Here is a 23,402-nt window from a genome sequence, read left to right as displayed (position 1 = left end):
GTTACTGCAGCACCGCCCCAACACAGCCAGCTAGGCTTCCTTCCAAAGCAAAAGGCACAACTCCCACGCAGGCTAAGCCCCTACACCTCTCTTTTTAATTATATAACAAATAGGCACTGCCCCACCTCCCACTAGCATTCTGAGAAAACTCAAATAATAATTATTTTAGCTGTAAAAGCTCATTGCTTGTGGAACCACTGCTAAACCTTGTTCCAGTATTCTGTCCACTTGGATTTCACTAGTGACTTTGACTGAGCCATCCTATGGAACAACCTGCCTCTGGAGGTCAGGCAGGTGCCAATACTGGGTTGCTTTCAGCGCCTGCTGAAAACAGCTGTTTCCAGGAAGCCTTCCTTGGTTGACCACCCTCGGTTTTATTGGCACCTTGTTGTCTTTTGTAAGTATAATTTTAATATCATGTTTCATTCTTTTGGTCTTTTGTTAATTTTATCTCTTGCTGTTTCCCACTGTGGAATCTGTTTAAATGTGGAGTGGTATACAAATGTTGTAAATAATAATAATAATTATTATAATTATTATTTATTTATTGCATTTATATCCTGCTTTTTTTCTCTCTTGCAAGGAACCCAAGGCAGCATACACAATCCTCCTCCTCTCCATTTTATCCTCACAACACCAACCCTGTGAGGTGGGTTGGGCTGAGAGTCTGCGACTGGCCCAAAGTCACCCAGGGAGCTTCCATGGCTGAGTGGGGACTAGGACCGAGATCTCCCAGCTGCCAGGCCAACACTCTCGCCACTACACCACGCTGGCTCTCAATAATAGTGATGATGATTATTACATTTATATCCCGCCTTTTTTCCTCTTGCAGAAGAACCAAAGCAGCTTACATGGTCCTTTTCCTCCTCCTCCTCCTCCTCTCCATTTTATCCATTTTATTAGTATTTAATGAAACATACATGGAAGTCCTTTATAGAATGTCTATTATTTTTTACTCTCACAGCTATCCTCTGAGTTACGGTGTTATTACTTCCAACAAGTGGAACCTGCAACAAGATCTTGCAGCATGGAGTGCTTCTGTTCAGGATTCCAGCCAGCCATGCCCTCTTCTGGACACTCCATTACATGGTTTTCCATTTTCCTCCCTCCAACAGTCAGTCAGCATTCTTTACCCACTGAGCATTCTCAATCTGCTTTGGGCTGTTTTGCTTCCCCCACCCCATACCTTAGGTTTATTCCCCCCTAAAGATTTATTTCATTTATTTGCAATATTTGTACGCTACCAAACAACAATGATCTTTGGGCAGCTTCCAACAATAAAACATTAAAACACAATCAAACCATTTAAAAACATTTTTTGTACTTTTGCGAAACTTGGGGTTTCCTCAAGTCTGCTGATGCCTCCCCACTCTTGTGCTGTCTACATAAAGATAGGCTCTTGGATAATGAATTTGGAATTAGTGTGTAGGAGGAGGGTAAAGATTTTCTAATGTGGAACAGAGTTACCCAAAGACAGACGAAGAATCCATGGTAGAGTTGAAACATGGATCCAGACCATTCAGATTCAAGTCCAACTCTTTCAGTACTAGAGGCATCATTAGGATAAAGATCCTACAACACTTTACATATTGAAAGTGCTGTACTACACAGATATACTCATTAACACATAAAAGGGCTAAATGTATTCTTCATTTCCACAATTGCACTGAAAATGTGTGGAATTTGCTATTGGGAGCAGAAGTGTTTTCCTTTCATCCATGTTTAAAACAACACACATATTTCTAGCCCCTATAGTCACAAGGTAGGCTTGAAAGCATAGGAAAAATGCCTGCAAAATGCGTCGCAAAAGTTGAGTGAGCGTAGGGATGGAAGAATCTCTTAATTTCACGTTCTCTTGGTTTCCCATTTTTCCCAGTCTCGTTTGGCTTATCACAAACGTTGAGAATGATTAATTAAAGCTTGCATGAACATTTATAAGCATTTTTGTGCATATTTCTCCTGATGCATGCATTTTTGTATGCATTTTTTCCTAATGCGCACATTTTTTCTAAGCCATTCATAATGCATTCTTGAATGTTATTTTCCATAATATATGCATCTTTGTTGTGGCTTCCTTGACCCTCCCCCAGGACAATAACAGAACATGCAAATTTACATCAAATTTGGAAGATTTGGCTTTGTTTGCAACACAATTTGGATTAGCAGGGAGGGCGCAGAATTCTAATTTGATTTGTGCCCCGTTAGACTCTACTGGGAGACCAATCTGCAAATAAACTAGAACTGGCTGATTCTCATTTGTTGCCTTGAGAGCAATTACTAAAAAAGCAGGCAGGCCTGTTGCCTTTTTCCTACCTTCAAAAATAATTTTAGATGATTAAACTGTGGCTGCCTGTAGCAGGTGCAGAGTTCTCTCATGCCTGAGGGGTCCCTTGCTGCTGGAAGCATAAAGCAAGGGGAGTCTTGATTTGTTTCGCAGACCATGGAGCCTTGCAATTCCTCTTGGGAGGATGCAGTGTCATCTCGGGGGCAATGGGAGGAGCTTACTGGGCCACCCCCCCACACACACACAACAATCTGAATTATGGGAGGGAGAAATTGGGCGATGGACAGCACTGATGGGGATGGAAGAGGCTATTTTTCTGTCTCGTTTTAGTCAACGCTTTTGGATACAGAACACAAGGGAGGATCACGGAAACTGAGGGAGCTCTTAAGAGACCTCGAGATTCCCGTTTTCATTCAAGTATGGCTGGATGGAAAATCGTTCACCCCTTAACAAGTTGGCATGCCGAAACGTGTAGCTTGTTTGCAGGGCAGTTCAAACGTTTACAAAAAGTTGGCAATTTATTCTGTCGGGGTAACGGAAGAGCTAACACCTTTCAGCGATACGAGAACGTTGCGCAGATTTTGAGAACAATGCTGCAGCTCCTAATGTTTACACTCTTCATGGCCGAGTTCTCATACACTGAAATGCCAAGGAATTACTGTCTTTCCAAAATTGTTCTTAAATTTCAGTTTCACTTATCAGGAAAAGCAGTAAACAACAACCCTTGTTAATGGCAGAAACAACCAAGAGGTGATATCTCAAGTTAATCAAGCACTTCAATTAACATTATGGATGTCGCAGGAGAGGGACTGACTCCACCGGACTCCACCCCACAACCCCCTGGACCCCACTCACTGAGCCACCACCACTTACTGGATCTGTTCACAGTCCATGAGTGCCCAGCGGCCGCCTGTCCCCTTAGCGAGCCATCATTTTGCGCAAAGTGGCAGCTCGGGGTTTTATGGAAAAGTAACATTGTGTAAATGGTGCCTTTACAGGTGCCATTCATGTAACATTACTTTTCTGTAAAACTTCAAGCTGCCATTTTGCACAAAATGTTGACTGGCAGAATTCCCGTCGCCACCCACCAGCCCCTCATTCTCTCTTCCTTGCAAGGAGAGAACAAGCAGTTGGTGGGTTGTCATGGGACTCCTGCCTCCGCCACCTGTCAACCCCTCATGGTTGACGGGGAGGGATTGACAGGATGGGGCCTTTCCTGGTAAGTAACACTCTGAGCCGCCATTTTGTGCAAAATGGCGGCTCACTGAGGAAGGGCAGCCCCATGGCGCTCGCCAGGCATCACCAAGCCATCCAAGGGCTTGAGCAGTAGTGGCGGCTTGGCTAAACCAGGTGTGGGTGAGTCCATCCATCCCTAATTAACACTGAGTTGGGAGAAATTAAAGGAAAATATCTATTTCCCAGCCTACTCCACCCTATGAGACCTGCACCCAAAGATTTGTTAGATTGAAATCAATATAAGGAATATAGACATCCCTCCTCCCAGGGCCTCTTAAGCCTCACTGCCTTCCTTGAACCAGCAGTTCCAGCTTTCAAAGATCTGTCGTCTACCTGCATCACACAATCTCTCCTGTCTCAAACCCTTGTAAACTTCAGCCAAACCCGGTTTTCCCTTCCCTTAAAATAAAATCTGCCCAGTTTGACAATGTTCTATTGCCGAGTTTGTCCCCCGAGCAGTCAGAATATTTACAACATTCAGTAGTATCACAGCATACACACACCTACCTTAGTTACACCAACAGCCTGAAATAACAACAACAGAACCCAATGTTTTTCAGTTTATGGAAGCTTTCCTTCCTGAAGGCATTTCTTACATGCCACAGTCAGCCAGAAAAGCAACTCCTTAAAAGTATACCATAACTACCTTGGCGTCTACACACCTCAGAACGATTGTCTTTCATCGGCCCAGTTGAGGCGCAATCCTATGCATGTTTAGATAGAAAAAAATTGTAGAACTCGCAGCATTCCCCAGTCAACTGACTGGGGAATGCTGGGAGTTGTAGGACTTTTATCCATCTAAACATTCATAGGACTGTGCCCTTAAGAACAGGAAACCAAGTCAAGAACATCAGGCAAAGGGAACATCAGGGCCTGCTCCAGTTGGACTACCCCCCCAGCCCTGGGAGATGAGAAAGGAGGCAGGGTCATTCCACCAGCCCTGCTGACAGTCTGCTTAATTGTTTTCCTCTTCCCTCCCCATCCCTTTTTCCTTAAGTGTGGTGTGTTTTTAGATTGTAAGCCTGCGGACAGGGGGTGTCTTTTTTGCTGACTGATCCTAAGCCACCCTGGGAGCCTTTTTGTCACTGAGGAACAGGATAAAAATACTCTAACTAAATAAATAAATAAGGAACTGTGTTATACATTGTCAGATTATTTATCCATCTAGCTCAATATTGTCTACACTGACTGGTAGCAGCTCTTCAGAGTTTCAGACAGGGGTCTTTCCCAACAGTACCTGGAGCTGCCAGGGACTGAACCTGAGACCTTCTGCATGCAAAGCAGGTATTCTACTGGTGAGCTATAATTCCTTCTCAAACAGCCTGGGATACCCCATTGATAGAGCCCACACAGAGGGAACATTCCCAACTGTGCAGCCCATACAGTTAGCTTCCCACAGCGGTGTCCTGGGGTCAGAAGTGCTTAGAATCATAGAATAGCGGGGTTGGAAGGGGCCTATAAGACCATCGAGTCCAACCCCCTGCTCAGTGCAGGAGTCCAAATCACTGCTTGGTCTGTGCTTGCTTCCAGATTCTGCTGCCTAACCTCAACAGCACCTCAAACCCTACTGGGTAGACTTTCCAGGAGTACTGAAAGCTTGGGAGCCAAACAATACAAAACTATTTAATTAAGGAGACTCTCTCTGGCTGGGGGTGGGTATGAAGAGAATTATCTGTATATGCCCACCTGTAGTGGTTTCAGCCTTCCAAACAAGTCCACAGAAATGACCAGCTTACTAAAAAGATTCACTAGACTATTGATTCATACATACCTATATGTTTTTGAGGGGACATAAAAGGAAACAAAATAAACATGAAATGAAACATAATTCACTTACCGCTCCGAGCATGATTCTGAAAATAAGCCATCGATAACCCCAGATGACTATGCGGGAAGGAGGCGTGTGTTTGGGCAATCGGGAAAGTGTCCAGAAGGGGCACAGGAATATTCCTAAAAAACCAGTTTCCAGAAGCTGAGATTCCCACCCTAGAGGGAAATAATAGAGTACACATTAGTTTGTTGCAGAACCAAGGGACACTTTCAACAGTGACGTGCAGGTATATTGAAACACTGTGTTCTCTGATGTACTCAGAGATCTCAATGGCACACAGAGGAAGGGAATTCTCCAAGTTATGCAGCTTCCAAAAGGGTAGCTGTGTTAGTCTGTAAAAAGCAACAAATTTGTTGCAAAAGTAACAAATGGTCTTGTGCATCTTAAAGATGTATTTGTGGCAGAAGCTTTTGTGGACTAGAGTCCACATAATCAGATACATGAAACATCATGTTCTGTTGGCCAGTGTATATGTATACACTGTACATGTATATGTATATTTTATTTATTTATTTATTTATTTATTTATTTCTATACCGCCCAATAGCCGAAGCTCTCTGGGCGGTTCACAAAAACTAAAACCAAACAACACACAATAAAACAATTTAAAATATATAGAACATTAAAACCACAATATAACAATACAACCACAATAAAACCTAGCAGCAGTACAGGAGTTTAAAATAAAGATTTAAAACAGCAAAGATAAAAATTTAGAAAGCTAAAATGCCTGGGAAAATAAAAAGGTCTTCACCTGGCGCCGAAAGGAGTACAATGTAGGCGCCAGGCGAACCTCACTAGGGAGCTCATTCCAGAGCTGGGGTGCCACAACAGAAAAAGCCCTCCTCCTAGTAGCCACCCGCCTCACTTCCTTTGGCAGGGGCTCACGGAGAAGGGCTGCTGCTGATGATCTTAAGGTCCGGGCAGGCACATATGGGAGGAGGCGATCCTTCAGGTAACCTGGCCCCAAGCCGTTAAGGGCTTTGAATGTTAACACCAGCACTTTGAATCGGGCCCGGAAATGGACCGGCAGCCAGTGCAGCTGGAAAAGTACTGGCGTACTATGAGCTCGCAGGCCAGTCCCTGTTAACAATCTTGCTGCCCTATTTTGGACCAGCTAAAGTTTCCGGACCGTTTTCAAAGGCAGCCCCACGTATAACGCATTGCAGTAATCCAGACGAGAAGTTATCAGAGCATGGATAACTGTAGCTAGGCTATCTCTGTCCAGATAAGGGCGTAGTTGGTATACCAGCTGATAAAAAGTGCTCCGTGCCACTGAGTTCACCTGTGCCTCAAGTGACAGTTCTGGATCCAAGAGCACCCCCAAACTACGAACCTGATCCTTTAGGGGGAGTGCAACCCCCTCCAGAACAGGTTGATTATCACCTAGCCGGGCAGACGAACCACCCACTAACAGTACCTCTGTCTTGTCTGGATTGAGTTTCAGTTTATTGGCCCTCATCCAGTCCATTACCGTTCCCAGGCACTGGTTCAGATCAGCCACTGCCTCACCTGGTTTTGATGAGAAAGAGAGGTAGAGCTGGGTGTCATCCGCATATTGATGGCACCTCAGCCCACACCTCCGGATAACCTCCCCCAGCGGTTTCATGTAGATGTTAAACAGCATGGGGGATAGAATAGAGCCCTGTGGAACCCCATGGCACAATTGCCATGGCACAGAGCAATAATCCCCCAGCACCACCTTCTGGAATCGGCCATCCAAGTAGGAGCGGAACCACTGTAGTGCAGTGCCTCCAACTCCCAACCCAGACAACCTATCCAGAAGGATACCATGGTCGATGGTATCGAAAGCCGCTGAGAGGTCCAGGAGAATCAACAGGGTCGCACTCCCCCTGTCCCTCTCCCGGCAGAGGTCATCCCACAGGGCGACCAAGGCAGTTTCCGTTCCAAAACCAGGCCTGAAGCCCGATTGAAATGGATCTAGATATTCCGTTTCATTCAAGAGTGCCTGGAGCTGTCCTACAACCACCCGCTCAAGCACCTTGCCCAGGAAGGGGATGTTGGCCACTGGCCTATAATTGTTAACATCCTCTGAGTCCAGGTTAGGCTTTTTCAGGAGTGGTCTAATTACTGCCTCTTTTAAAGCGGCAGGCACCACTCCCTCTCTCAAGGAGGAATTTACAACCTCCTGGACCCAGCCGGACAACCCCTCCTTGTTTGATTTAATAAGCCATGAAGGGCAAGGGTCAAGCACACAAGTGGTCGATCGGACTTGGCCAAGCACCTTGTCCGCATCCTCAGGCCTCAGTAACTGAAACTCATCCAATAAAACTGGACCAGACGGTGCTCTGAACGCCTCTACCAATGGAACTGCATTAATCGTGGTGTCCAATTCATGACGAATCTGAGCGACTTTATCCTCAAAGTGCTGCGCAAACCCGTCACAGCGTGCTACCGAGGGTTCCACCGTCTCTCTCCCTGGCCCAGAATGTAACAGGCCGCGAACCACTCGGAAAAGCTCCGCCGGACGACACTGAGAAGATGCAATGCTGGTGGAAAAGAACTGCCTCTTTGCCACCCTCACCGCCACAGAGTAGGCTCAATAGTGGGCTCTTACCTGTGTTCGGTCAGACTCAGCACAAGTTTTCCTCCACCTGCGTTCTAGCCGTCTCCCCTCTTGCTTCATTGCCCTCAGCTCAGGTGTATACCAAGGAGCTGGCCGGGCTCTGCTCAGAGGGAGAGGGTGCTTGGGTGCGATCGTGTCAACCGCCCGAGTCATCTCTGCATTCCACAGAGCGACCTGGGCTTCGACAGGTGCACCAGCCATACCAGCAGGAAAATCCCCCAGAGCCCTCTGGAATCCATCGGAATCCATTAATCTCCGGGGGCGGACCATTTTCATAGGTCCCCCACCCTTGCAGAGGGGAAAGGCCGCCAGAAGTCTAAACCTCAGCAGGAAGTGATCTGACCATGACAAAGGGACAGATGTTAATTCCTCCACTTTCAGATCACCATCCTCCTGCCCAGTCGAGAAAACCAGATCAAGTGTGTGTCCTTTTATATGCGTTGGGCCAATGACATGTTGGGACAGCCCCATGGTTGTCATGGCGGCCATGAAGTCCTGAGCCGCCCCGGATACAGCGGCCTCAGCATGGAAGTTGAGATCCCCCAGGACCATCATCCTGGGGGTCCTCAACACCAAGTCCGAGACCACCTCCGTCAGCTCAGGCAGGGAGTCCGATGGGCAGCGGGGTGGGCGGTACACCAACAGAATCCCTAATCTGTCCCGGGTACCCAACACAAGGTACAGACACTCAAGATCTGCACTCGAATGAGCAGGAAGCCTGGAGAGGGAGATTGAATTCCTATAGACCACGGCAACCCCCCCTCCCCGACCCTCAAGTCGGTGTTGGTGCTGCACTGAGTACCCAGGAGGGCACAGCTGGGAGAGAGTGACCCCTCCCAGTTCCCCCACCCAGGTCTCAGTAATACATGCCAGGTCAGCCCCCTCATCCACAATCAAATCATGGATGAGGGAGGTCTTATTTTGGGCCGACCTGGCATTCAGCAGCAGCACCACCAGACCCGAGGGCAGACTGGTAAGGCTGCCAGGAACCATCAGGTTGGGGGAAGAACCAGAAGAGGGGACAGCTGTAAGGTGTCTAGCCCCTCTTCTCCTCATCTGGCCTGTTAATCCCCCCCACTGTGTGTACATGTATACACACAGACAAACACACATATGAGAGAGAGCGAGACAGAGCGCATATAAGTGGGGGGATATAAATAGTGGGGCCAAACGGCCATGAAATGCAAAATGCAGTCTGCGACAATTCTATGTGAAGCTTAAGAAAGTAACCGTTCACAACAGCGATAACTGGTGATGACACAATCTTCATCATGTGAACCGCTTTGGGGTGTTTTGCAAAAATGAAACTGGTATATAAATCTGTTTAATAAATAAATAAAATACATTCTAACTTGAGAGGCTTGACAGGATCATCCATAAGGGAACGTGAAGGGATGCGATCATGAGGGGACTGGTGCATATAATAGGTGATGGCCCACAACGGAGGGTTCCACACAAAGAGACAGACGTTTTAATAAGTATGAATGCACACATGCATACTCGCTAATTTAACTGGAATAACATTTCTCTGGAACGTGCTTTATATTCTTTCCAGCCATACCAACGCAGGTGAGTTATCTGACAATGTGGGAGAGACACAATTCCATGCAACTTCATGCAAATTGCAATATTTGCATTCTATTTCCCTTCCAGCTCCAGCAAAAGACACACACAGCATAAAATATCCAAATGATTCTTAAGAAAGGAAGCCGGGAGTGGGGGGGAATAAAGACCAATTTAGGACTTCGTTACTGGTTCTTATTCCAGTCCATCAGTTATCGTTGGTGTGTTGACATTAAATAAGCTAAGCGATCTACACAACTAAAATTTTAACTTGGATTTTGGCCATGTTATGATTCTTCTCATGTAATACATTTTCTCTTTCCTCCAACCCAAAAACACACAAAAGAAGGTGCTCACTATTGCACCATTCTCTCCTCCTGGTAGGGATGGGTGAATCTGTGAAGCTCAATTTCACTTAAGTTCTCATTTTTCCAAAGCTACATTCATGCCATCCTGATTCCACATTGGATTACAATTTTTTTATAGTCTGCCCAAAAACGTGCATGCAATTTCCTGTACATTTGTAAAAAAAACCCTGCATTTTATATGCATTTTTCCAAACATAAGCATTTTTGTGCACACTTTTGCAAACCTGTGGATTTTGCTCAATGAATACAGCATTTTGGAAAGCATTTTTGCAAATATATGCATTTTTGTGGAATTTTTTTAAAAAGTGCTTTTTTATGATCATGCACATTTTGAAAATGTATGGATTTATGCGGCAAACTCCAGTACATGTTTAGGTTGTGGAAGCGTGAATTTGGCAAGTTTGTGTTGAAATGCAAACTACATGAATTTCTCATCCATATGTACCTCCTGGGCAGGAACGGTGGGCCACAGATTATGCCGTTTTCAAAGGCAGCATTCTACCCCACAATCACATGTGCTGTATATAAAAGGAGGCAGAAGGCCGCTCTAGCCAACTATTTCTGGCCTGGAGAGAAGAAGCAGACCCAACCTATCCCAGAACGGTCTCCAGACATCAAGCATCTCACGGAGAACAGCTGTAAAATGCCTGCTTAGGTCTCCTGGTAGTAATTTTATACTAAAGCATTACTGGTAAAGTGTACACTCTGCATCGATACGGACATGTTCAGCAATAGTTTCTGCAGTGTTTACTAATTTTTATGTTGCAAACTGCTTCAAAATGTCTATTGAGATCTAGCCAAGTGGTCTATAAATTGATTAAATAAATAATTTCTAACATTTGTCTACTGCTTTTCCATGAAACCATATCTATGCACTAAATTTTAAAGAGGTCATGAGGACATGAAAGCAGGATAATATGCAAACAGAAGACACAGAGCTTCAGCTATGGAGTGGTATAGAAATGTAATAAATAAATACATAAATAAGTACACCCTTGCAAAATCCCATATCATTGCTGAGTTAGAGTATTCCTCTTAAGGACAGTGACTTTCTTCCTAATTTACATATGCTGGATACAATTTTAGTCCATAATATTTGGTTTGGTGCCCTAAATCAGCTTTTTCCAAATTCCTGACAGCGGAGAAGCATGGAATTCTGGGCAGCTCCATCATTATTAGTTGTTGCTGTTGGTTATAATCTTAAGGCATTTTTATTTCAACCTGCATTTTATTAATTACTGTGCTTTGGATTAATTTAAACTGTTCATTGTAAGGGGTGTAAAACCAATCATTTTAATGTTATGTTTTTATCTTAGAACTGTACACCTCCTTGTAAGGGCTATTCTGCCCTGAAAGGCAGTTTAGAAAGCTTTTAATAAAATAAAATGTTTTATCATTTGAATTAAAACTGGAGGCATGCCTCATTCTTATACCCGCTAAATGTTATACCCACTCTAAGTAGTCAACCTAACCAACAACTGTCCTCAGAGCCCACTGTCTATGTCTCTGCATGAGTCATTTATTGGAACATGCTTCCATTTACTGGAACATGGATGGGAGCAAGTTTAGAAGAGGCACTCATCCAGAGATGCAAGAGAGAGTCTGACACAGGGCAAGATTGAAGGAATGACCCAGATCATAGCTGATACAGAGACATGGCAGAATTGCTTGGACCCAGATGACTGGACGATGGGCAGGCCAGAGCAGTGAATCATACAGAGATGCAGCAGGCAGACTCCTTTGGGTAGGGTGGGGGAGGCTAACAGAAACCTTTAATTATTTATCCATCATGGGACACACTAGCAGATCTCCCATAGCACTATCGTGTACCCTGCTGACATACAGTTTGGGAATTACTAACTTAAGTAATTAAAGGGTGGTTGAATTAGTGAAACGTTGCAGATTTCAATCTCATGATGAGCATGATCATTTGTTGAGTGAAGCATTTGAGGAAACTAAAACATAATGAATGGAGCCGCCCCCCCCTTCCTTTTTTTGTTCTGATAACTAAAGACCCAACCATTCCCTTCAATTAAAACTTAATTACTGTTTTCCCCTTTGTGATTGAGCTTTGATTTTAAAAAGAGAATTCTCATTTTATCTGCACACATCCTGTGGTTTCTAGGAGATAACTCTTGCTGCCAAAGCCAGCACTTTGGCGGAGGGGAACACAGTCTCCAGTTGCACAAGCAGCTGCATCAGAAAAGCAACAGAGACGACAGAGTTTGAAAGGTTAATTGTTCCCAACAGCGGCCACAAATAGCAGTTACGGGCTCTGAACTGGCACCCGAAGGGCGGTATATCTCATGCGATTCAGCCGGCACAAGAATCCCAGTGTTATCAGGGCTTTCACATGCTAATTATCCCAACTCTGTTCCAGAAACACAACTGTACATGCTAGATCCGCAGCCGCAAATGTATTATCCCCCATTCCTCAATAGAAGCCCTGCAGGGCACATCCAGCCTCTGCCTTTCTTGTCCCCCCACCCCCTCCCAGCACCACATTGACCCAGCCACATTCTTGGCTGCCCTCGTCCCAGACACCACGTTCTCTTTTCATACTGCACATATGCATGTTTAACACACGTGTAATACAGAAAGGGGATACATGGCACCAGAGCTGAGGTACACAGGAAGCTGCCTTGTACTGAGTCAGGTCCTTGGTCCATCTAGCCCGGTATCGTTGATACTGGCTGGAAGCGACTCCCCGGGGTTTCAGGCAGGAGTTTTTCCAGGCCTACCTGGAGATGCCAGGGATTGAACCTGGGACTTTCTGCGTGCAACGGAGGGGCTCTACCAATGAACTACAGCCTTTTATTCACTGAGCCACTGCAATTGGCGAGCACGCAGGGCCGCGAATGGCAGGCAAATGCTCTGCACTTTCTAAACAGCATTCAACCCTGCATAACGCAGATCACAAAAACGATCTAAAGAATAAAGTGTAATCTTAAGACTCATTTAAAACGTTCTCTCTTGCTCTCAAACACACATGCAGACTCACCAGAAATCAACAGCAAAACCACTATTAAACCACACACCTATTAATCTTTTTTTGGCTATCGCAATTTCTACTTCAATCCTGTACCCAGTTTCCTGAGTGTAGGCCCCATGGAACTTAGTAGGACATACTTCTGAGTAGACATGCATTGGATTGCACCCTAAGAGAACAAGACAAGAGGTTTTAAATTAGGGATGGGCAACTTGTGGTCCTCCAGATGTTCTTTTTGGTGTAAGCTGCTTTGGGCAATTAGATATGCACACAAATTTATTGCTGTCCAGTACTGTACTCTCCCCGACCAACAAATGAAAATGAAAATGTTGGAGCTTTAGAATTTAATACATCTAAGAATATCAGCAGCAGCATGTTTGTCCGGAGAGCCAATTTAAGGAGAGAGCGGAGCGACTGGCCAGGGCCAGAGCCACAGTGACCTTTCAACAAGTTCCTCTGCTGCAGGTGCCACTTGTTTACCGCTGGACTGGCAAACTGGGAAGTGGGGAATAAAACACCTCCCCAGAAGCCAGACAGTTGCCAAAGCCTTTATGCTTGAAAAACAGTTGGCGATGGGAGAAACAAACAGCAACGTGGTATCAACATAGGTACAGGAAAGTTCCATTATTGGGCACCTTACATGGAAATAGCCTACCAGTACATTTTGTAACAGGCAGCTGTAGCAACTAGAACTTCTTGAAGACCTCCGATGAGGAAGGTCTAGGTAATTGGTTCCATCATCGACAGTGGAGGCTGTGGGTTCCAATGTCAGTGGGACGGTGCATCTGCTCCAAGTCTCGGTCAAAACCAGTCAAAACTCTAACGGAGCTCTCCAAGGTGCTTTGCACCTTTAGGAAGGGAGATAGTAATAATATATGTCTCTATCTTGGATGCCTTTTTCACCCTACACCCTTTTCAGTGTTCAGCAGGGAAAAGCTCATCTCTCCAATCAGCTACTGATCAGAGATTAGAGCCAGTGGAGGGTGGTGGTTCCAATGTCAGTGGGCAGTAAATCTGCTCCAAGTTTCAGTCAGAACCTGTCAGAATGCTAAAGGAGCTGTCCAAGATGCAAAGCTGGTGGCTCTGGCTGACTTCGGAGCCACCAACCTCCACTGCTGGCAAACTGCTCTTACCCTTAAGACATTTATTCTGAAGCTTGACCAGAATCTACCTGCCTGTAACTTAAGCCCGTGAGATCTAGTCCTGAGAACAAGGCTTTGCCCTTCAGGTATTTGAAGAAGGCTATCATTCCACCCCCTTCAGTTTTCTCTTCTCCAGGCTAAACATACTCAGTTCCTTCAACCTTTTCCATGCCCCTGACCACTTTTGTTGCCCTCCTCAGAACCCATTCCAAACTGACTACATCCTTCTTAAACTGTGGTGCCCAGAACTGGACACAGTATTCCACATGAGATCTGATTAATGTGGAATAAAGTGGAGCTATTACTCTTTGTGACTTGGAAACTATCGTTCTCTTCTTGCAGCCTAAAACTGCATTGGCCTTTTTCTTTCTTTTCTTTTCTTTTTTTGCAGCCATGCCACACTGCTCACTCATGGTTAGCTTGTCACTGACAACACAAGAAGAAACACCCCATTTTAACGCCTTCTAGAAGAGGATCTGCAGAATCCCTTACAGTGCAGCCAAAAAGCTCACCTCAAGGCACAAAAAAAGAGCAGCCCTGAAGAGAAAAAGGAAGACGGCCTCCAAACATGTGCAGAGCACCTTGCTGTCCCTACTGAGTAAAGGCAAAGCGCTCTTTATACTGGAGATCACAGGAGGAGGCTTTCCTGTCAAAGAGTGCAATGTTGCATTCTGCGGCTGTGGAAATGAGGTGAAGGAGGCCCCTCCAGGGCTTCCAAAACCACAAGACCACACAGGATGTTCCTGCTCCTTCCCAGTGGTTTCTGCATCTTGTTTGCTAGCCTGTAAGCTGTTGGCAAGGGCTCATTCTCACTTGCTTTTTTAATTTGTACCTAGCACAACAACAATAGGCATTTTATTATTGTTATTATTAGGCAGGTGAGGAGGGGACACCAAACCCAAGGTGTGTGTGTGTGTGTGTGTATTGGTGGGGGATTTATCATTTTGCCTTACGTGCCAGAAAGCCTAATGGCCTGGAATTCCCTATATGGACATTTATCAATCATTCGGGGCCAAGCGAGTCTCCAACCAGAATGCTGATTCCCTGCTGCACCTGCCTGGCTTTGTTCCAGAGCTCAAATCCTGGCATTGCCGACTTCTGGGGCTGGTTCCAACATCGCAATCTCATTTTAAACCAGGCCAGAATTTATTGCGCGGGGGGGGGGGGCATAGTTCCATCCTGCAGCTGGAAAGGGTGGGGGGAGGAAGACTCTTAATGATGAGCCAGGCAGGAGTAAACAGAGCTCACCCAGCTGTTTAAAAAAGAAAAAGAAATCTTAAATTACCCAGTGACACCAGCAACAGCTGAGACAGCGATCAACAGCATTTAACAGCCAGTGCAAAGGGGGGGGGGGAGATAACCTGTTCCCAAGACCATTTTTAAAAATACCCAACACACTGTGCAGCACCCAGCTAAAAAATTACTTTCCGCCCTCAGTAAAGAGGGCAAGTTTTGGTGTCATCATATAGATGCAACTTCAGCCTCCAATGTTAGCATAGTGACTTCAGCATCAGAAAGAAAAGTGTTGCTCCCACAAATAACCCGTTTAATTAAAGCACAAACAGCCGCCTTGCACCAAAACGTACATGGTGCAAAATCAGTCTCTTCGCAACTGTGGCACATCACAGGGGCTTCTGATTACTTCCATGAATCATAACCCCGGCCCCGGCCATGCCTGCCTACCCCACAGACAGGGAAGCCCGGCTTCAAAATACGGATTTATAATTCTTAAGGACCAAGGCCAGCACCACCATAAGGCAGAGTCAGGTGGCCACTTCGGGGGGCAAGTTTTGGGGCCCATTAAAGGATGGCAGGTGGCCAGTTGTACTGTGGTTGGGAAGGTGAAACCTCCAATATTGACTGGCTAAGCTGGTACGGTGGCACACAATGGCACCATCACGGACCAGCAATGCCCTGTCCCGTGATTGGAAGGGTGAACAGGCAAAATTATGTCTGCCCCAACTCTTTTGCCCTTCCCTTCTGGTGGCCTTTTTCCACTGCCACATGGAAACCTTTTCCCCCTGCCACATGGAAACCTTTTCCCCCCTTTCTGGCTGCCCCCACCAAACCAGCCTTAAATTCCCTGGGTCTACCCCCCCTTAGGTAGTGTGGGGGTTGGCTGTTAGACATGGGGGGTGGGTAACCCAACAATAACAAAAGAGGCCACAAAGTTTTGAACAATGATGTTTAAATTTTACTGAAGAAAAATGTGAATAGGGAAAATGTTTAAAATCTACATGGATACACACACAAAACAAAAAAAAGGTCTCTTAACCAAGCAATATCTTATTGTCAGTGTTCCAGCTCTCTCAATCAGTTCTCCAGACCCAGAAACTCTGGCCTTCTGTCATTCTTTCATCTTCTTCTTCCTGGTTTTCCTTGTCCCTCTGCCTTTTGCCTTATGCTTCTATAATTTTATCTCTTAAAATTATTATTTTTTCTCTCCCCAACACCAACTAATCAAGAGGCTGTTAATTTCTGCACGTTTCTATTTCCAGAGTAATTTTTTCTGTCTCTCTCTTTCTTCCTCTGACCTTTTGTTGAACTTTATCATTTCCCAGCTTCCCTGACAAACTTCCTGACCTCTACATTGTAACTAAACTTTAAATAATTAACCTTTTGGCTGAAACTGACTAGCGCATGCACACACACAGATTTAACCCCATAACATCCTAGAATGGAGAACGGTTCCATTCCTTCACAAGCACTAAGCAGGCTGCAACCCAGCTTCTGTGAGGAAAGGGAAGGTTGTCAGTTTGCTTGGGACTAAACCTCCTCACAGCAGCAGGCAGAGGACTGGAAAGAGGTCCTGGGATGTAGGGAAGCTAAGTGACAAGGAGCCCAGGAGCAAGGGGACTCAAGGAAGGGTGCAGGGTGGGGAATGGACTGGGAAAGAAGAACCTGAAGGAAAGGTGAATGGAGGATGAAGCTCAAGGGAAAGAACAGAGGAGGCAACAAAAGGTACCTTAGAGACATGCTTCTGAAGTTGCCTCAGAGTACTTAGGGTAAAAAGAGGCTCTGAGGGAGGAAGAGAGGACACCTGGCAAAGACTGGGAGGCTAAAGGAAGCAGGACAAAGGTAGTGGTCTGAAAGCTGGAATGTGGAGAAGCTATGAGTGGTGGAGGCAAGAGCTGAAGAAAAAAGGGGTCAAGGAGAAAGGTCTGAGCAAGACTATACATACGGCAAGGAAGAGACTAGGAGCTGCACACTATCGGCAGGAAAGATGTGGGTAGGAAACCGTGGGGCCCCTAGCACCGTGTTTAACTATTTGTTTCGAAGTATTTTGACACACCCTTCACCCTAGGATATCAGGACGGTGTACAAGAGGCATATAAACAAAAATAGAATACAACATAACCATAAAATATTGCAATAAAAACAAATTAAAAAGCAGCAGAGAAGCTCAGCATAAGCCAGCCATAACACTTCCAAATGCCTGGGCAAACAAGTAAGTTTTAAGCTGGCACCAAAATTTTAGCAGCTTCACTGCCAGTTTCCTTCAGCGGAGGAGGGCATTTCAGAGGGCACCACCACAAAGAAGGCCCCCTCCCTAGTTCCTGCATGAGCATACCCTGGCAGTGTCACAGGATTGCTAGGACTAGAATCTAGATCATGACAGGGGGGATTTCTGCCTACAGCTTCTACTGTCACTGCTACATTATACTGACAACCCTAAGAGGAGCAACAAATGCTAAAACACAGTTGCGGGGCGGGGGGGGGGAGTGAATTTTGCCAACTGATTTGAATGAAGCCAGACAGTTTTCTGACAGCAGACTTGATTTATTGCTTTACCACGAGAAGGCCACGGTTTGGATTTTCCATGTCGGACACCAAACATCTGGAACCAACATTGTTAAGGGCAACCTAACTGGCCCAACTGTATTCTTTGGCCACAGATCTTCTCAGTCCTCTGCCATGACCCAGGGCTCGGAGAGGGAGTTTCCCAGTGGCAGCCGCTCTGCAGAGGAGTCAGAACCAGTTTCTGGTCCTTTGCAAGTGGGGCCCTCCTCCTTGGATCCTGCACCCCATCCACTTGGATCTCTGGGAGATGCCGCTGTCCTCTGACTCCTCCAGTGATCAGGGAGGCTCTGGAAAGCATTCCCCAAAGCAGCTCCCCATTCCCTGCACCCTCACCCCTGGAAGGAGCCAGAGACAACAGGAAAGGGAACTGGCCCGTTCAAAGCCAGATATAGCACTTGAGGAGGTGAACTCTCCTGGCCTGCCTATAGAACCCTGTCAGTTGCTGTAGGCCAGCCATCCCCAACCTGGTGGCCTCCAGTTGTGTTGGACTGCAACTCCCGTAATTCCCAGCAAACATGGGATTATGGGATTTACAGGCCAACACATCTGGAGGCCAACAGGTTGGGGAAAGCTGCTCTAGGCCTACCTTAAATGGAGGATCGCTTTCCACAGTCCTGAATCTCAGCCCGCAGTGCCTGGGCCAGTACATCCAGTTCTGTCCGGGGTCCTGAACCAGCTCTGTCCCAGACCTACTTCATCCAGCTGCCATATCCTGTGTGTCCAGTAGAGGCTGGTGGTTCCGATGTCAGTGGGGCGGCGAATCCGCTCCAGGTTTCAGTCAGAACTCTGAAGGAGCTCTCCAAGGTGCGAAACCACCTTGGATAGCTCCTTCAGGGTTCTGACAGAAACCCGGAGCGGATTCACTGCCCCATTGGAATCAGAGCCACCAGCCTCCCAGTGCTGTGCCTCCTCGCTTGAGTCATCACCTAATAGAGATGGCGGAATACGCAATGGAATACGACATCCTCATTGGGCTGGAATTGAGGAGGGGGGGGTTGCCCCCTTCAAGGCTTTTTCCCCTAAATACGTTTGTTACATTTTCAATTCTGGGAATTCCCTGGAGCATACCAATATCTCCCTCTTGTTCCTCGGTAGCGTCGTTTTAGCTACACAGCTGTCGTAACTCATCACCTGACTTTGCCCAATGGCCATGATGGCCAGGAATGATGGGAACTGTAGTCCAACACGCTGGAGGGTACCCGGCTGGTATACATGATCTAAACTGGTACAACATAAGCTTTGCATTTGAGGGGCCCCAAGTTCCAATCCTGGTTTCCTGGATCGCAGGGAGGAAGACTAGGGAAGGCCCCTGTCTGAGACCTTGGAGAGCAATGACCAATCAGAGCAGACAATACTGGGCTAGATGGACGCATCATACGATTCAGCTTGAGGTAGCTACTTTCACTCTACCTTTATTAATCACCTCTTTAAAAAAAATGGCACAGTTAATCGTTGGCAAATAGCTTTATCACGAAAATTAACACTCTGCCATCTTGACAGGGTAAGGCATGAGACGTCCCACTTAAGATTCCATGGCATTTGGGGCCTTTTGCAAATGAAAACCCCAATACACACACAGAGTTTAGACTCACTGAGGACACCATTTCTGGACCACGCTCAAAACAGCTCCCCTCACTCTCTTGCTCCTGCCCCACTGCCGACGGCCCTGGCTGCATACTGATACTTCTGGGAACGAGAGGGTCGCATTGTTGACCCACCTGCTCCCGTTTTCTTCGGTTGGATCTCGTCAAGTTTCAGCAGCTGCACGGGCAAGACAATGAGCGCTACTGTTATCTTGGTGAGATGCAATTTAAGATGGAATAAAATTAAAAATGGCACAGATTTCAACGGCTGCACTCGCCTCACGCGTGTTCAGAATGTTCGGTACGTGCGCCTAACTGAGTGCAGAAAAATAAACCAATTTGCATCTACTCCCGTTTTCTTTTTCTTAAAGGAAGTATCCTCTTGGAACATGCTGAAGAAAATCATAGACACTATTACATTTAATTTTTGCTCTGAATCACATATGCTAAACTTAATCCGTTGTCCTTGTTGCAGTTACACACACACACACACACACACACACACTTATAAACCAATGTTTAACCACCAACATCTGTTGACTGGAACATATCTTTCTCTTTCTCTTGCTACACATTAGTTAGGATGTTTCATTAAAGACCGTATCACTGTTGGCCAAAATCAGATGTGTTGCCTTAACCGACCAATGGTCCGCCTACTGTCTTTCCTGGCTCATACCCTGGCGTGTAATTCGGGAAAAGATCCTACAGAATTCTGGCTATAGGAGAAGATTTGTGAGGCCTTATTCTATTGACCTCATGCAAACAACTTCATCAGCATTTCCATTACAGAAAGTACAGTACATCTATGCTTGCCCATTGATTTATAATTTTTATTTTTTTTATCCAAAACAGACACATATAAATAGGGTTTTAAGGCTGCAGTCCTAAACACAGTTAGCAGAGCATTGAACACAGTGAGACTTACTTCTGAGTAAACATACATAAGATTGTCCAGTTTTAAAAACAAAGCAAAACACCAGAAAACAACAACACACCCTGGTACAAATGGACTGATTAACACAAAATAATACAAGGCTTTAGAAGGCGCTCAGAAACCAACATTCCACAATGATTCACCTTTCTAAACGTAGCCTTAACCACTTATTTTCCATTGTTTCCTCAGCAGAAGCACCTAAATAGGTACATTCAAGAAGAATAACAGAAGAAACTATTGTACATGCAATCAATAAATTAAATATTAGAAAGATAATATTTTAGAGGCTCCTGTAGAGGTTCCAATCAAGAAGATTGGGGGAGACCCTTATTTTTAGGGTAGCACATTGGACACACTTCAGAAATAAAACTAAGGAAAATTAGTACAGATAGTGTCCCCTCTACCACCATGATCCAAAGCTGATGCTTTCTTTTAAAAAAGCAACAACTAGCACACAGCACTGAAATTCAGTAGGATATAAGCATGATGCACTATAAACTAGGGATGTCAGAGAATTCCACCACGGATCTCAGTGAGGCAGAATGCCAGTGCATTCGGCCCCCCGAAATCTGTGGCGGAATGGCCTGTCACCCCCCGCCCCCCCGTGGATCCCCCCCGGGACGAGACTTACCTGGGGCGTATGTTCCGGGTGGCGGCAGTGGCAGCGGCCAGTCTTCCGACCCGCTGCCGCCGCCGCCATTTGCAGTCTGGAGGGTTTTGTGTGTTTTTTTAAAGACACATGATAGGCTACATAAAGATTTACGTAGCCTATCATGGCTGGGTTAAAAAAAAAAGCGTACACAAATGGCGGCGGCTACGGCCACCACCATTTGCGTTCCTTATTTTTGGCCATCGTAGTCTACGTAAATATTTACGTAGACTATTACGACAAAAATAAAGGGGAACGCAAATAGCGTAGCGGGCGCTATTTGCGTCCCTTTTTGATTCGCCATTTTAGCCTACGTAAAGATTTACGTAAGCTAAAACGGCGAATCAAAAAGGGACGCAAATAGCTCCTGCTACACTATTTGCGTTCCCCTTTATTTTCGCCGTAATAGTCTATGCAAATATTCACGTAGACTAAGACGGCAAAAAATAAGGAATGCAAATGGCGGCGGCCATGGCCGCCGCCATTTGCGTACATGGTTTTTTTGTTTGTTTGTTTCGGCCTGGCTGGCTGCTCCACGGAGCCGCTGCGGAGCACAGCTGTCTGTCAAGGATTCCGGGGGGGAGGAATGGATCGCCTCCCCCCCGTCGAGGATTCCGGGGGGAGGGACGGAATGCCTCCCCCCTCACATAATCTGCGGAAAGGTAAGTGACTTTCGTACATCCCTACTATAAACTCAGTTGTGGCCAGGTGCTCATAGGCAGAAAACCCTGTATACTCCTTGCCCCATTGATTTCACTGAAAGGAAATGTGCACCACAGACATGCCTGGATCTACTTTCATCGCTGATGTGGACAGAGCAATTGAGACTGTTTCTGTGCCCCAATGAATCTGGATCAGAGGAAATGTGAACACTGGAAACCTTAATCATGCAGCAGGAGAGATCAATCAATGGCTATTAAGCACGATAACTAAATAGAACCTCCAGGTTTGAGGGCAGTGTACCTCAAACACCTGTTGCTGGCAGGTAGACAGCAGGGAGAGCTGTTGCCTTCATGATCTGCTGATGAACTTTCTGAAGTACCTGGATGACCACCACTGGAAACAGGGGGCTGAGCTAGGGGGATCTTCAATCTGATCCATGTTCTTAGGTTCTTAAGTACTATATAAAATCTGCACTCCAGTTTGCTTATTTGTTTGTTTAACTTGAAAACTGAATTGCATCACACCATAATCCATACGCAATTTATCTTAATCCATATGCAACTATGTATTATTAGAAGAGCTGACAACCTATTACGAAATATTGAGCTGCCTTTTAAACAATGACTTAAATCAACATAAAATGTCCATATTGCCGAAACCTCAATACAGGAATCTCCTTTCCTTTTTTGTTGTATTGTGAGTCAGCTTACAATTTATTGTTATTGTAGTTTTAAAAATCGTTAACGGTGTATTTTAAATGTATTTGTATTGTTATTGTAATTGAAATTGTTTTTTAATTGTGTTTTAATAGTGTATTTAAATGTACTTTTAATATTTATATGTTAACCGCTTAGAGATGTTTTTATATTAAGCGCTATATAAGTATTATTAATATATACATTCATGGGGCTTCTTCATACGGACCTTTTATCCTGCTGTTGAGATTGGTCACTCACAGAAGTTTGCAGGTCCTTTAGATGATGTCGTCAACCTCCAGGGCATCTCCTGCACTAAATTACTTTTACTCCGTTTTTTAAAAGATTGGAGATAATGAGCTATCGAATTACTGCGCTTGAGTTTCACTTGAGTTCCCTCGTGAGAAGAGGAAAACCTGCAATAAGAGGCGCTACACCACAGCACCATCTAGTGGCTGTGTAATGAAATATATGGAAGACTCAGATAAGTGGGAAAAGGAGGGGGGAAAGGGAGAGGAAAGGAAGCATGTGTAAAGGGAGTCCATCATGATCCTGCACTTGAAACGGAAGCAGAAAGCCCTGTTTTAAATGAGGGATTTTAGGCTGGTGTAGAGATGCCCATAAAGAAAAACTAGCAAGCACTGTTAGAAGAAAAGTTCATCTTTAATTGTCCTTTTCATTCCAGTTGCAACAAGACATGACAATAGCCTTCCCTAGCCTGTTGCCTCAACATACGTGGGCCTACAAGTCCCATTATCTCCAGCTGGTTGTGGAAGGTTGCACTAAATCTAAATATTTAAAAACAAGCAAGAACCCTTATGTGGAGGCCTGTCTATTAAAACTTGTCCCCCACATATCAATCTATCAATCAATCTATCAATAATTTCGGGTGCTATCCTATGCATGCTTAGACAGAAAGAAAGGCTTACAACTCCCAGCATGACCCAGCCAGCATTGCTGGTTGAGGCATGCTGGGAGTTGTAAGCCTTTTTTCTGTCTAAACATGCATAGGAATTGCATCTTTAATCTACCAATGGAAATTGTAGCCCTAACTAAACTCATTTCCCCATGGAGGTT

At 45.4% G+C, this 23,402-nt stretch overlaps 1 protein-coding gene across 8 annotated transcripts in view; it reads right to left on the bottom strand.

Annotated features, from left to right (window-relative positions):
- The window catches only part of LOC146336770 (lipase maturation factor 1-like), a 294,331-nt gene that overhangs the window by 209,921 nt on the left and 61,008 nt on the right, over window positions 1-23,402 (bottom strand). For all 8 annotated transcript variants that reach the window (XR_014785603.1, XR_014785601.1, XR_014785602.1 and 5 more), the window contains one exon: window positions 5,358-5,506. Coding sequence is in view for 3 of the 8 variants with exons in the window: in XM_084818933.1 (XP_084675059.1) it covers window positions 5,358-5,369 (12 nt within the window). In the remaining 5 variants the exon portion in view is untranslated. Of the gene's footprint in view, window positions 1-5,357; window positions 5,507-23,402 lie in introns of those variants that run through there.

This window comes from Heloderma suspectum, chromosome 12 (genome assembly GCF_057233095.1).
Source record: "Heloderma suspectum isolate Gila_16-S chromosome 12, 16-S_ref, whole genome shotgun sequence".
NCBI lineage: Eukaryota > Metazoa > Chordata > Lepidosauria > Squamata > Helodermatidae > Heloderma > Heloderma suspectum.
Note: the sequence above shows the minus strand (reverse complement) of the source record. Positions and strands in the feature narration are given on the sequence as shown.